This window comes from Pantherophis guttatus, chromosome 3 (assembly GCF_059756535.1).
Source record: "Pantherophis guttatus breed Tessera chromosome 3, ASM5975653v1, whole genome shotgun sequence".
NCBI lineage: Eukaryota > Metazoa > Chordata > Lepidosauria > Squamata > Colubridae > Pantherophis > Pantherophis guttatus.
In genome coordinates, this window is record NC_142065.1 from 139,949,089 (window position 1) to 139,961,868 (window position 12,780).

Here is a 12,780-nt window from a genome sequence, read left to right on the forward strand (position 1 = left end):
GAGTCTATCTGTCTGTCTGTCTTTCTTTCTTTCTCTCTCTCTTTCTTTCTCCTTCCTTCCTTCCTTTTTTATTTACTTATTTATTGGTTCGATTTATATGCCGCCCTTTTCCGGAGACTCGGGAACTTTTTCATTATAGGATAAAACAAGGAGAGGTCACACTATTAATTCTACAAATCACTTTTCAGGACACATTTACCTGTCTTTAGCATTGACTTCAAAATACTACACTTACATATTTATTAATTAATTGACCAAGTTATATGCCATCCATCTCACTGTGTCAGTAACTCTGGGTGATTTATAATAAAAGAGATCATAAATATGATACAAGAAGTCTGAAAGAGCCTCTACAAGGAACCAGTCACCCCATATGGCTGCTTATCATTCTTGGATCCCCAACTAGTTGGCTGAACCAGATCTTAACACTGTCAAAAACAGTAGAGGCCAAACTCACTTCCAGAGGTAGGATGTTGCACAGGATGGGGTCAATGGCGGAGAAGGCTCTCCTCCTAGATCCCACCAATTAAAATTCTTTAGTCAAAGTGATATACACTGTGCCCTTCCTGCCAAACCAAGTGGGGTGAATCAATGTAATAGGGACAAGACAGTTCATCAAGCCTATATATATATCACACATTGCTCCTAGAAGCACAAGGCCGAAGACACCAGCCTGAAGATGACGAATGAGACTTCATCGAAATGTCGCCAAGGTACTTCCAATTTTATGCGGGAGAAAATCTGAATAACCAAAGACCTATGTATGTATGTATGTATGTATGTATGTATATGCCATCATGTCACTGTCAATTCTTAGTGACTGCATTTCTCCATGACAATCTATTCTTAACTTGGTCCTTCAGGTGCACACATTGCCACTTTAATTGAAGCCCCTCCCCTCTGCTGGTTTTCCTCATTTTCTCTTTCCCTCCATTTTCCCCAGTGTTAGAGCTTTCTCCAAAGAAGTGAGTCTTTGCATAATGTGTCCAAAATAGGATAATTTGAGCCTGGTCATTTGTGCCTTGAGTTCATTGAGTATACATCTTCTTAACGGTAGTGTGGCCCAGGCAGAACGTAGCAGAAAAGAGCATTCTGTTTAATACCTTATTATTTCTTATGACACAACAATATGAATAACACTATATTTTCCTTATTTTTAGACCATGACATACTATGAAATAAAATATTTTATTGTTCACAAACATAGGCTGGGGACACGACATTCTTCAGAAAGCATATGTTCTTAAAAAAAAAAATCATTTTTAAATTTTACGAATACAGCTTTGCCTCTCAAAATGGAGACAAAACGTATAAATAACAATAAAAAAAAGCACAAAAGCAAACATGATTTCATTTAGTTTCATTTAGTTTTTTTTTATAGGCCATGGTCAAAGTTAAGCAAATATACTACTGTTTCCTTCCCCCTTATTTTCTCATGTCTTCTGGATCATCTAGATCTTTTTCTTGATGTTCTCGTTCCCACCTCATTTCTTTAAGCTCTTGCCGGTATTTCCGTTCAATGAACCGTTTTTGATGGGCCATCTGAGGAAAATTATCTGAGATAAGAAGAAATATTTCATATCAATAAAATCCAGCCAATGAAATGATCTTGCCACCATCAAATATAACATCCAGCTGTTATTATTGTATTACCAAGTCAGGATAAAGAGTACTTGTTGCACATATTGTTTTGGCTGTAATCCCCTATTTACTTTGAAGTAGCCTACTGATTTATATGAATAAGATTTATGTGAATAAGATTTATCACATTGGTTAGCAATCAGGGGATGATTTAAATGGAGTAAGATAAGGCACAGTGCGATAATAAATATTGGGATTCGGTTGAGATGCCACCACAAAGCTATGGAGTATTTAACTGTATTTTCTATTTTACTAAAGTTTCCACAGATATCTGATTTGAGTTGATGACTGCTTAGAGATCGTATTAGGAATGTAAGAAGATGAGTGATCCTCGTGTTCCATGAAATACTTGTTCAGCAAACTTCTACCATAAAACATGTCAGCAGGAGGGCTGGAAAGATCCTTATTATGATGATAAAATTCTACCATAAAACATAGATTATTAATGGATTATGCTGAGAAGTCCTGAAAAATTCTATCATTCTTCATCAAAGATGAGAAGAGGCCCATCTGGAGCTAATCAAGCCAATTTTCCTCCATTACTATTATAACAGGCATGTGCGTGTGAGAAGCAGAAACAGAGAAGCCATTAGCCTCCTAAAGACCAAAGCACCCAATCTAGAAGCCAAAATCAGTTAATACAACTCAGGAAAAGTGGTGCAAAATAAGGTGTATAAACATATCAACAATGGTGATGCCAGATGGAAGATCAATGTGGAAAGTGTTGCCCGGGTTGAATTCTGTGCCAGAGAACAAATTGCCATGTGTGATAGATGAGCTTGTGCTGATGCTGAAACAGCTGGTGTCCTTGGGAACAGGAGACTTAACAAAACACCACCTGGGAAATGCAGTTGAAGCAAAAGGTGAAGGAAGAGCTACGGAAAGCAGAGCTTTGACGGTTTTTGAACTCAAGAGGATCTTATTAAGTACATCACTTCTCTGAAACAATGTGACATTTTGCAGGTGGGAGAAACCATGACCGAGGGACCAATATCTCCTAGTGGTGAAGTGTCAGAAGTCTTTCCTCAAAGAATGGATGATGCTTTTAACAACTCAGATTTCATCCCAATGAACAAAAGCATTTCTGCAGAAGCTGTGCAAAAAGAAGGTGTTTTGGCCAATTGGTTTACAACGGAAGACAAAGTTTGGAGAGGTCTTTTCTTATGGATTTTCTCCAGAATCAATTAGAAACTTTGACCACTCTTCAACATTTCATTCAGATATACACAACCTGGCTAAGAATGTAATAAGAAACTTACCTAGACAGCTAACATAAAATCTTGTTTGTCATGAGAATCCCTGATTTAGCTTTGAAAATATATGAGCTAAGTTAAAGACAAGAAGTATGCAATCTTTCCTGCTCAGGGCACTGCCATTGGCCTTTAAGGGACCTTCCTCAAATTAGGAGATGATGTGATTTCATGCATATTTATCTTTAGTTAGTATTACTGCCCTTTGATTTATATCAGCCCTCGGAGCAGTGGTGGGATTAAATTTTTTTTACTACTGGTTCTATGGGCGTGGCTTGGTGGGGTGGAGTGGCTTGGTAGGCATGACAGAGGAAGGATACTGCAAAATCTCCATTCCCACCCCACTCTGGGGCCAGCCAGAGATGGTATTTGCCGGTTCTCCAAACTACTCAAAATCTCCGCTACCAGTTCTCCAGAACCTGTCAGAACCTGCTGAATAGCACCCCTGCCTTGGAGGTAGGCCAAGTCGAGAAACTGGCATTGCAGGGATTCCAGGATTGCCATTGTATTGTTGGAGGGTATTAACAACAGAATCTTGAAAGCTTGTCCAAATTTCTTTCCGTCCCAACATATAGAAAATAAGAGTATAGTAAAGAAAATGAAGACAGGGTTACTGTGAGTTTCTTTCATTTGCTTCAATCGCTGGACTGCGTAATCTCTTCTCCAGGTCCCTCCTAGATGGCTTGTTCCTTCCTTCCCCAAGGTCAGCCCCTAAATTCCTTTACATTGAAAAATGCCCCGTGTTAAGTATAGCTTTTTAAGGGAGCTCCAGGATCAGCCTACAATAGGGATCCTCAACCCTGGGTCCATGGATTAGTACCGGCCTGTTGGGAACCAAGCTGTGCAAGCCTGTGTAGGTTGCCTGAGCGAAGCCATCCTCCACACTGTTGGTCTGTGGAAGACAATTCTTCTTCTGAAACTGGGTCAGAAGCCCGAAAGGTTGGGGATCCCTGACCACAAGACTAGAGGCGCCTCTGGCTCAGAGACTTAAGATTCTGTGCCCATGTTATAGGTCAGTGTTTTTCAACTTTAGCCACTTTGACCTAGCATGCTGGCTAGGGAATTCTGGGAATTAAAGTCCACACATCTTAAAATGGCCAAAGATGAGAAACACTGCTACAGGGAAAGAACTGTAGCATGATTTAAAGCTTCTGTCCCAGGTCTCCGTATCTTCCGCATTCATACCATGAAGCAAACGATTAACAAGAGAACGTAAAATGTAAAATGAAAATGTAAAAATGAAAATCTCTCAGAAGCAGGGGTGAAATCCAGCAGGTTCTGGCAGGTTCTGGAGAACCGGTAGTGGAAATTTTGAGTAGTTCGGAGAACCGGCAAATATCACCTCTGGCTGGTCCCAGAGTGGGGTGGGAATGGAGATTTTGCAATATCCTTCCCCCAGGAGTGGGGAGGGAATGGGGATTTTGCAATATCCTTCCCCTGCCATGCCCACCAAGCCACACCACGCCCACCAAGCCACGCCCACAGAACCGGTAGTAAAAAAAAATGGATTTCACCACTGCTCAGAAGCACATATTCAATGAAAGAAAAGCCAAGCCTTTAAAATGTGGGCCAAAGATTTCAAGCTGGCTGATGGAAGTGGACAAGCTGAGCTCCGATAGATAAAGCTCTGCTTCAATAAATAAAAGGCAGAGCAACCTCTGTCAGATGTTTCAATAAGATGGAGAGTTACGTAGGGTTGTAATACAAAGATTTAGGTCCCAATTTGGCAGTAGCTTGTGAGTTTTGCCATCAGTCTTACACGGTGAGCACACTGCCCCCCATCTAACAAAATAGCGACTTTATTTTAATCACTATACCTAGATCATCAATGCCAGAGGAATACTTGCAGGCCTGAATTTAAGCATGGGCTTAAGTGCTTTGCTGGACCCAGGCCAGAGAGCTCTTGTACTTTACTTGACTGAGTCCCTGACGATTAGATCTGAAATATGAATGCTTCCAAGGGATTATGATGATAAAGGGAGAAAGCTAGACATAAAAGTTGTGCAGAATAGCAAGCAAGCAAATATCCCCCCCCCCCAATTTCAGCTTTCACCAAAATACAAGCCCACTTCAAACGGCTCATCTCCTGCAAGTGACATTTTTCAACAGGGGGAAAGGATTTTATTTAGAAATGGAGCCTTCGGTTCTTTTCCACAATGCCCTCATTCCCTATGTAGGCACAGTAGGTACTGTATGTAGCCCGTGTCGACATCAATGGCCCCCTCAGGCTGAAGCCAATAACGATCCCCATCTTCCAAACAATCTTCTGCAGATATTTGCTCCTCTTACTTTTTCAAACAAGTTTCTATAGTAGCTGCCTGGGGCAGCAGTGCACCACATCCTTGTTGTTGCTCAACTCTGTGATAAATTATCACAAATGCTGGCCAATCTGTAACAAGGCTGTGTGAAAATGGCCCTGAGGGACAGGAGGGGTTGGGGGGGAGGGGCTGCAGCTTTAGACAACGATCAGACAAGAGGTATTTCAGCCCACAGAAGAACAAGGAAGGAGAAAGTTCTCCCGGAGTCTCAGGAGGGATTCCCCCTTGTTCTCTGAGAAGGAAGGAAGGAAGGAGGGAGGGAGGGAGGGAGGGAAGGAAGGAAGGGAGGGAAGGAAGGGAGGGAGGGAGGGAGAGAGGGAGAGGGATGCTGTGACTCCCGATGATGTGGACAGGATTTTGGGGAGACTTAGTGCGGCCACATGTTTACTGGACCCGTGTCCCTCCTGGTTGGTACTGGCCTCCCGGGAGGTTACACGAGGCTGGCTCCAGGGTGTTATCAACGCTTCATTGAGTGAGGGTTACTTCCCCGCGGCCTTGAAAGAGGCGGTGGTGAGGCCTCTCCTCAAGAAGCCGTCCCTGGATCCGGCAATATTGGCCAACTATCGTCCTGTCTCCAACCTTCGCTTTCTGGCGAAGGTTGTTGAGAGTGTGGTCGCGCGACAGTTTCCGCAATTCCTGGAGGAAACATCCTATCTGGATCCGTTCCAGTCTGGTTTCAGGCCTGGGCACAGCACGGAAACGGCATTGGTCGCGTTGGTTGATGATCTCTGGAGGGCTCGGGACAGGGGTTGCTCCTCTGTTCTGGTCCTGTTAGACCTCTCAGCGGCTTTTGATACCATCGACCATGGTATCATGCTGCACCGGTTGGAAGAGTTGGGGATGGGGGGCACCGTGTTACGGTGGTTCTCCTCCTTTCTCTCCGACTGGTCGCAGTTCGTGTTGACAGGGGGGCAGAGGTCGACCTCGAGGCCTCTTATATGTGGAGTGCCTCAGGGGTCGGTCCTCTCGCCCCTCCTGTTCAACATTTATGTGAAGCCACTGGGCGAGATCATCCGTGGCTTTGGGGTGAGATACCATCAGTACGCTGATGATACTCAGCTGTACATCTCCACCCCAGGCCACCCCAATGATGCCCTTGAAGTGATGTCCCAGTGCCTGGAGGCTGTACGGATCTGGATGGGGAGGAACAGGCTCAGGCTCAACCCTTCCAAGACTGAGTGGCTGTGGTTCCCGGCATCCCGATATAGTCAGTTGACTCCATCACTGACTATTGGGGGCGAGTCTTTGGCCCCCACAGAGAGGGCTCGCAATCTAGGAGTCCTCCTGGATACACAGCTGTCCTTGGAGGAACATCTGACGGCTGTAACCAGGGGGACCTTTTATCAGGTTCGCCTGATCCGCCAGTTGCGGCCCTTTCTTGATCGGGATTCCCTGTGCACAGTCACTCATGCCCTCGTGACCTCTCGCCTTGATTACTGTAACGCTCTCTACATGGGGCTCCCCTTGAAGAGCACCCGGAGGCTCCAACTGGTCCAGAACGCAGCAGCGCGGGTAGTGACGGGAGCAGCATGGCGCTCCCATGTAACACCGCTCCTGCGCGAGCTGCACTGGCTCCCAGTGGTCTTCCGGGTGCGCTTCAAGGTGTTGGTTATCACCTTTAAAGCGCTCCATGGCATAGGGCCTAGCTATCTCCGAGACTGCCTGCTGCCACCGACGACCTCCCATCGACCCGTGCGCTCCCACAGAGAGGGCCTCCTCGGGGTGCCATCAGCCAAACAATGCAGGCTGGTGACCCCCAGGGGGAGGGCCTTCTCTGTGGGGGCTCCCACCCTCTGGAATCAGTTGCCCCCCGAGATAAGGAGAATCCATGACCTCAGTGCCTTCCGCCGTGCCCTTAAAACCTTCCTTTTCCAACAAGCCGGGCTGGCCTAATTCTTTTTAAGTGTTTTTAATTGTTTGGTTTATTGTTTTAATTAATGGGGCCAAATTTATATATATTTTTTTAACTGTATTTTAATATTTGTATTTGATGTTTTTATTTGGCTGTTAACCGCCCTGAGTCCTCAGGGAGAAGGGCGGTATACAAATTCAAAAATAAATAAATAAATAAATTATCACAAATGCTGGCCAATCTGTAACAAGGCTGTGTGAAAATGGCCCTGAGGGACAGGAGGGGTTGGGGGGGAGGGGCTGCAGCTTTAGACAACGATCAGACAAGAGGTATTTCAGCCCACAGAAGAACAAGGAAGGAGAAAGTTCTCCCGGAGTCTCAGGAGGGATTCCCCCTTGTTCTCTGAGAAGGAAGGAAGGAAGGAGGAAGGGAGGGAGGGAAGGAAGGGAGGGAAGGAAGGGAGGGAGGGAGGGAGGGAGAGAGGGAAGGAAGGGAGGGAGGGAGGGAGGGAGGGAGAGAGGGAAGGAAGGGAAGGGTGGAAAGAACTTCCACTTTTACAGCACATTTACAATACCGTAGAGCAGTGATGGCTAATCTTTTTCTCTTTGTGTGCTGAAAGTGCTTGCGTGTGCGTGTGACAGCATGCATACGTGCCAGCACCCATAATGCAATGCGACTCACCTGCGCATGCACGCATGACCCCCCGCTCCCCCACGCATGTGCAGGTGCCCCCCCGCCCCCCCGTTTTGGGCCTAGTAGGCCTCCCTGCAGCCTCCTGGGCTCAAAAATGGGCCGCAGGGGGCGCTGCCCCCCTCCAAGCATACACACGCGTCCCTCACCCCCCCCCCGCACATCCCAAAAATCAGCTGGCCGGCAGGAGAGAAGTGCTTTCAGACTTGCAGGATTTTTTTCTGTAATCTTAAAATCAAGGAAGCACTCGTGATTTTGATTTTTGCTTTGGACGATCTTGAAGGGTGGATACAGTCTGAGTGAGCGGCAATCAAATCTCGACCTGTTATGAAAACAGGAGTCTGGAAGTCCTTGACTTACAACAATTTCGTTTAGCGACTGTCCAAAGTTATAACGGCACTGAAAAAAGTGACCTATGACTGTTTTTCGCACAAGCATTGCAACATCCCCATGGTCATGTGATCAAAATTGAGATGCTTGGCAAGTGGCTCATATTTATGATAGGCTGCAGCGTCCCGGGGTTGTGTGATCCACCTTTTGCGACTGTCTGACAAGCCCAGTCAATGGGGAAGCTTGGTTCATTTAACAACCATGTTACTAACTTAACAACTGCAGTGATTCACTTAACAACTGCGGCAAGAAAGGCTGTAAAATGGGACAAAACCCGCTTAAAACTCACTTAGCAACAGAAATTTTTGGTTCAATTGCAGTCGTAAGTCGACGACTACCTGTATTTTGTGAATGCTACACAGGTGAATAGAGAAAGTCCATGAGCCTGGAGGTAAATACCTACTGGCAGACCCTGACTAAAAACCAACATGAAGTTCAGCATCATTCATGACCTAATGAATGAGATAATAGAACCTAAAACTGTTTGTTCCACTAGTTAAAAAATTGTTTTACTAACAGGAATGATAATAGTAAACAGGAATGAAAATAGTAAATGTTAGGGCAACATATTCACTTGTTCACTTTAACCTGTATTTTCCCTGTGTTGCACGCAATGCCTACAACTCCTCCCCAGAACTACTCTTTAGTAATTTCCAAGAAACCCACTTACATTTTTCCAGTGCATCCATTGCTGCACACATCTCTGCTTGCTGAATGCTGCAAAAATAAATAAATAAATAAATAATGACAAATGTAATTCAGAAGCAAGTTACAGCTTCCCAGAACTGCTGTGCAGTAACTAATTTTTCAAATAATTACTGGCAGTTGTTACCATAAAAACTTTTCCCGTCCCCCATCCCCACTACTTATACATTACGGCTTTGCAGAGAGTTATTTTTTAAAACAAAGATCCATACTGTTAAACATCCCCCCCTTCAAAATTCTTTGGCGATTTGTTTTAACAAAAGCAATTAAAAGTCAATTAAACAAACACAAAAACCCATCTCCAGCAGCAAAAATGGATAGCAACATTGTAGCCCGTTTCTTCCCAAACCACCTTATTTTACTAGGGATTGCTTTAATGTTATTCTTAACATTAGTATGCTTTGTGCAAAGTCACGGAAAAGTGGGAAAAAAAACCTTTTAAATGTTATTTATTCTGCAGATAGCACTTGGCATTTACTGTGTAGAGAACTTTAAGATGTTTTTCCCATTCTTCTTACTGAAATCATTTTTCCATAAAATGGACAATCAGGTTGGAAGATACTAATTGGTTTACAGATTAGACTGAGTTGCCACTGAGTCCAGATCTAGCTGGGCCTTGACACCAAGCTGGAGAAGGCAACAGTATGCTAAAAGTAAACCATGATTGTGCACCCAGTTCCAGCTTATCTATTTGCTGGAATTCAATTCAATTATTTGAAAAGAACTTGTGAATATTAGAGTGTCTTTCCAAGCATTAAAGCATTAAACAGGGTGACTCTTCTCCAGCTTTCTATATATTACTCCCTCACTGGATACTGTCTTGTGTCCTACCTCTCCCCAATGAAAATTCTTTCTCTCCCTAACAGTCATTCTTTTTAATATGTCCTCAAACACAATTACAAGAGATTTTTTAAAAAATGGAGCTTAGGACTTAAAAAAAAAAGTTAATAATGCACTAAAATATTTGACAGAATAAAGAGTAGTGACTGGCACATTATCTCTTGACCTTTTGGCACTAAGCAATGTCACCAGAAAGAATATTTTATGAACTTAAAAGGTTCTCCCAGGAACAACAATAATTGAAACTTAGTATTGTGTCAAGTTGTTGCTTTTTGCCACTAATAGGCACACTTCTCCACTCTCACCTTGGATACCTGACACTGAGAATCAATGTGCCTGTGAATCTTAGATTGTCTTGATCCCAGGTTAAGATGCACAAAAGTTTTCTAAAATTCACTTTTTTAGGAGTCCTATTTAATACGTCAGTGAACATCATATAGCTCTCCTTTCCCAGGCAGGCAGGCAGGCAGGCAGGCAGACAGGCAGATAGATAGATAGATATGGATGGATGGATGGATGATAGGCAGGCAGCAGACATATAGAATATATAAGTATTCAAACATTTTACGTACCTTGGTCCCTTCCCACATCCTATTCTCTCGCCTTTGAAGTAAACAGCCACAGTGTATGTCCTAGCATGAGAAGGTCCAACTGTTTGCAGTGTTCTAAGCCATAAGACAGACAGCAAAAGAAAAAAACAGTCCTGGAAATGTTCTAAGATGTCTGAACAGAAATGCAACTATTTTAACAAAGGTCACAGCAGAAGGATGAACCTTGACAGATTATTTTATGAGACAATGCCATCCTTTCATTAATGGATATTTATGTATGCTTAATACAGAATTTTCCCTCTGTCAATCAATAATTGCTTCTCTTTCTGATATAACCTTCCACTCTATGTACATAGTTATGCGGCTAACATCCACTGCATTATATATTTTAGAATGATTTCATACTTCAATCTTATAGTCATTTACCTTACCCTTTACCGCAGTCTTACTTCTTATTTGAATGGGATGGAATATACCCTTAATATTTTGCCCTTGACCCAAAAATATAATCATAAATGATGAAACATCTTGACATTTTCTGCAGCCTTTCCCCCCCCCCCATACATATGGTTAAACTGATACTACCTGTTCTAACAGTAACCATTTTGTTAAACAACAACAAAAAACATCTGTTCCTATCATGTCTGAAGACAGCATGAATAGAAAACTACTTGGAAAGCAGGTAGGAATTTTCACCAATGTCTCTTATGCTCCAGGCTGTGCTAACACTACAAGATTAACTTCCCTGGGTGATATTTTTTTTTCTCCCATTCTCTCACTTGCCTTTATAGGATATAGGATATATATATATATATATGACATATATACATATGCATATACATATATTGTCCCCAACAATCTGGGTCCTCATTTAACTGACCTCAGAAGGATGGATGATTGAGTCAACCTTGAGCAAGTCAGGATCGAACTCCTCTCAGTGAGAAGTGAGTTAGCCTCACTATATATATTTTGAGACATGGTGATGCAGTGGTTAGTATGCAGTATTGTAGGCCAACTCACTGCCCGCTGCCAGGAGTTCGATTCTGACCAGCTCAAGGTTGACTCAACCTTCCAAGGTCAGTAAAATGAGGACTCATATTGTTGGGGACAATATGCTGACTTTGTAAACCACTTAGAGAGAGGGATGTAAAGCACTATGACACGATATATAAGTCTAAGTGCTATTGCTATTCTCTCATAGCATTTCCATCATCAAGGAAAAGTAACTTGGGAGATGACTGCTGCACCTGCAGAAGCAATTGGGTGAGCTTAAGAAGCAAAAGCATGCCCAAAGCTATCCTAGTGGAGAAAGTGAGAACTGAGTTTGGGAAAATTGAATGTGTCTGAGACTATCAATGTCTACTGTACATACAGCCATCATATTGCCCACCTGCACAAACTTTCTTGACTATATCTCCAATGCTTTAAACTGAATCTGAGATCCAAAGTGTAACAGTATACTTTCATTTGATCAGAGCAACTAATTCCTTCTTTGAACAAAGGGTGTGATACTTAATTCCAGTCATATGGGAATCTTTTAAAAAAGGGAGTCACAAAATGATAATGCATGTATACAAATCAATCTCCTTACTTATACAGAGGAATGTCTGGCTCCTTCCCTTCTGTTCTGAGAGTTAAACAGCATTGCTGGAGTTGAGATTTTGGATCATTCCAATCCTGATTTAGGATGAATTCCTAAAATGGACAAAAACAAAAAGAAAGATAGAAAAAAAGAAAAAGAAAAGGAAGAAATAACAACTGTTCACAGGAAAAAATGGACTGGAAGTAGGAAAATACTTTTCAAATGTATTTTTCTCTTAGTATAGGTAGGGTTGCAATTTGTGCGTGTTTAAGGTAAAGGTAAAGGTTCCCCTCGCACATATATGCTAGTCGTTCCCAAGTCTAGGACGCAGTGCTCATCTCCTTTTCAAAGCCGAAGAGCCAGCGCTGTCTGAAGATGTCTCTGTGGTCATGTGGTCAGAATGACTGAACGCCAAAGGTGCACAGTTGTTACCTTCCCACCAAAGGTGGTCCCTATTTTTCTACTTGCATTTTTTACATGCTTTCGAACCGCTAGGTTGGCAGAAGCTGGGACAAGTAACGGGAGCTTTACGTGGGACTAGGGATTCGAATTGCTGAACTACCGACCTTTCGATCGACAAGCTCAGCATCTTAGCCCCTGAGCCACCGCGTCCCTATGCGTGTTTAAATAATGCAAAATTTGATTTAGTGTGACTGATAAATTGATACCAGGTCATGCTTAATGCAAGACAAAATCCAAGTAACCAAGACTAACGTAACTGCAATTAACGCTAGTGCATGTGCAGTTAAGGTTGCTATTAAGGTTGTAGATGTTGGGGTTCTAGATGTTTTAGTTTATACAAAATGGAGCAAAGGAAAGTTTTGTTCAAGGGAAGCTTAAAACAAAGAGGCTCATTTTGAAGACAAAATGCAGGAGATAGCAATTACACTTTGGATACAGGTTTATCCACTTTTAATATTGTTCAGCATTTCATTAATAAAATATAAAAATTATATGTAAA

General features: G+C 42.9%; 1 protein-coding gene across 3 annotated transcripts in view; it reads right to left on the bottom strand.

Annotated features, from left to right (window-relative positions):
- Positions 1 to 1,169: 1,169 nt before the first annotated feature.
- Positions 1,170 to 12,780, bottom strand: part of DROSHA (drosha ribonuclease III) — a 115,922-nt gene continuing 104,311 nt past the window's right edge. For all 3 annotated transcript variants that reach the window (XM_034411937.2, XM_034411938.2, XM_060691129.2), the window contains 4 exons: positions 11,829 to 11,932; positions 10,259 to 10,351; positions 8,812 to 8,858; positions 1,170 to 1,556 (listed from right to left, as the gene is read on the bottom strand). In XM_034411937.2, coding sequence (XP_034267828.1) covers positions 1,426 to 1,556; positions 8,812 to 8,858; positions 10,259 to 10,351; positions 11,829 to 11,932 — 375 coding nt within the window. In that variant the 3' untranslated portion in view covers positions 1,170 to 1,425. The remainder of the gene's footprint in view (positions 1,557 to 8,811; positions 8,859 to 10,258; positions 10,352 to 11,828; positions 11,933 to 12,780) is intronic.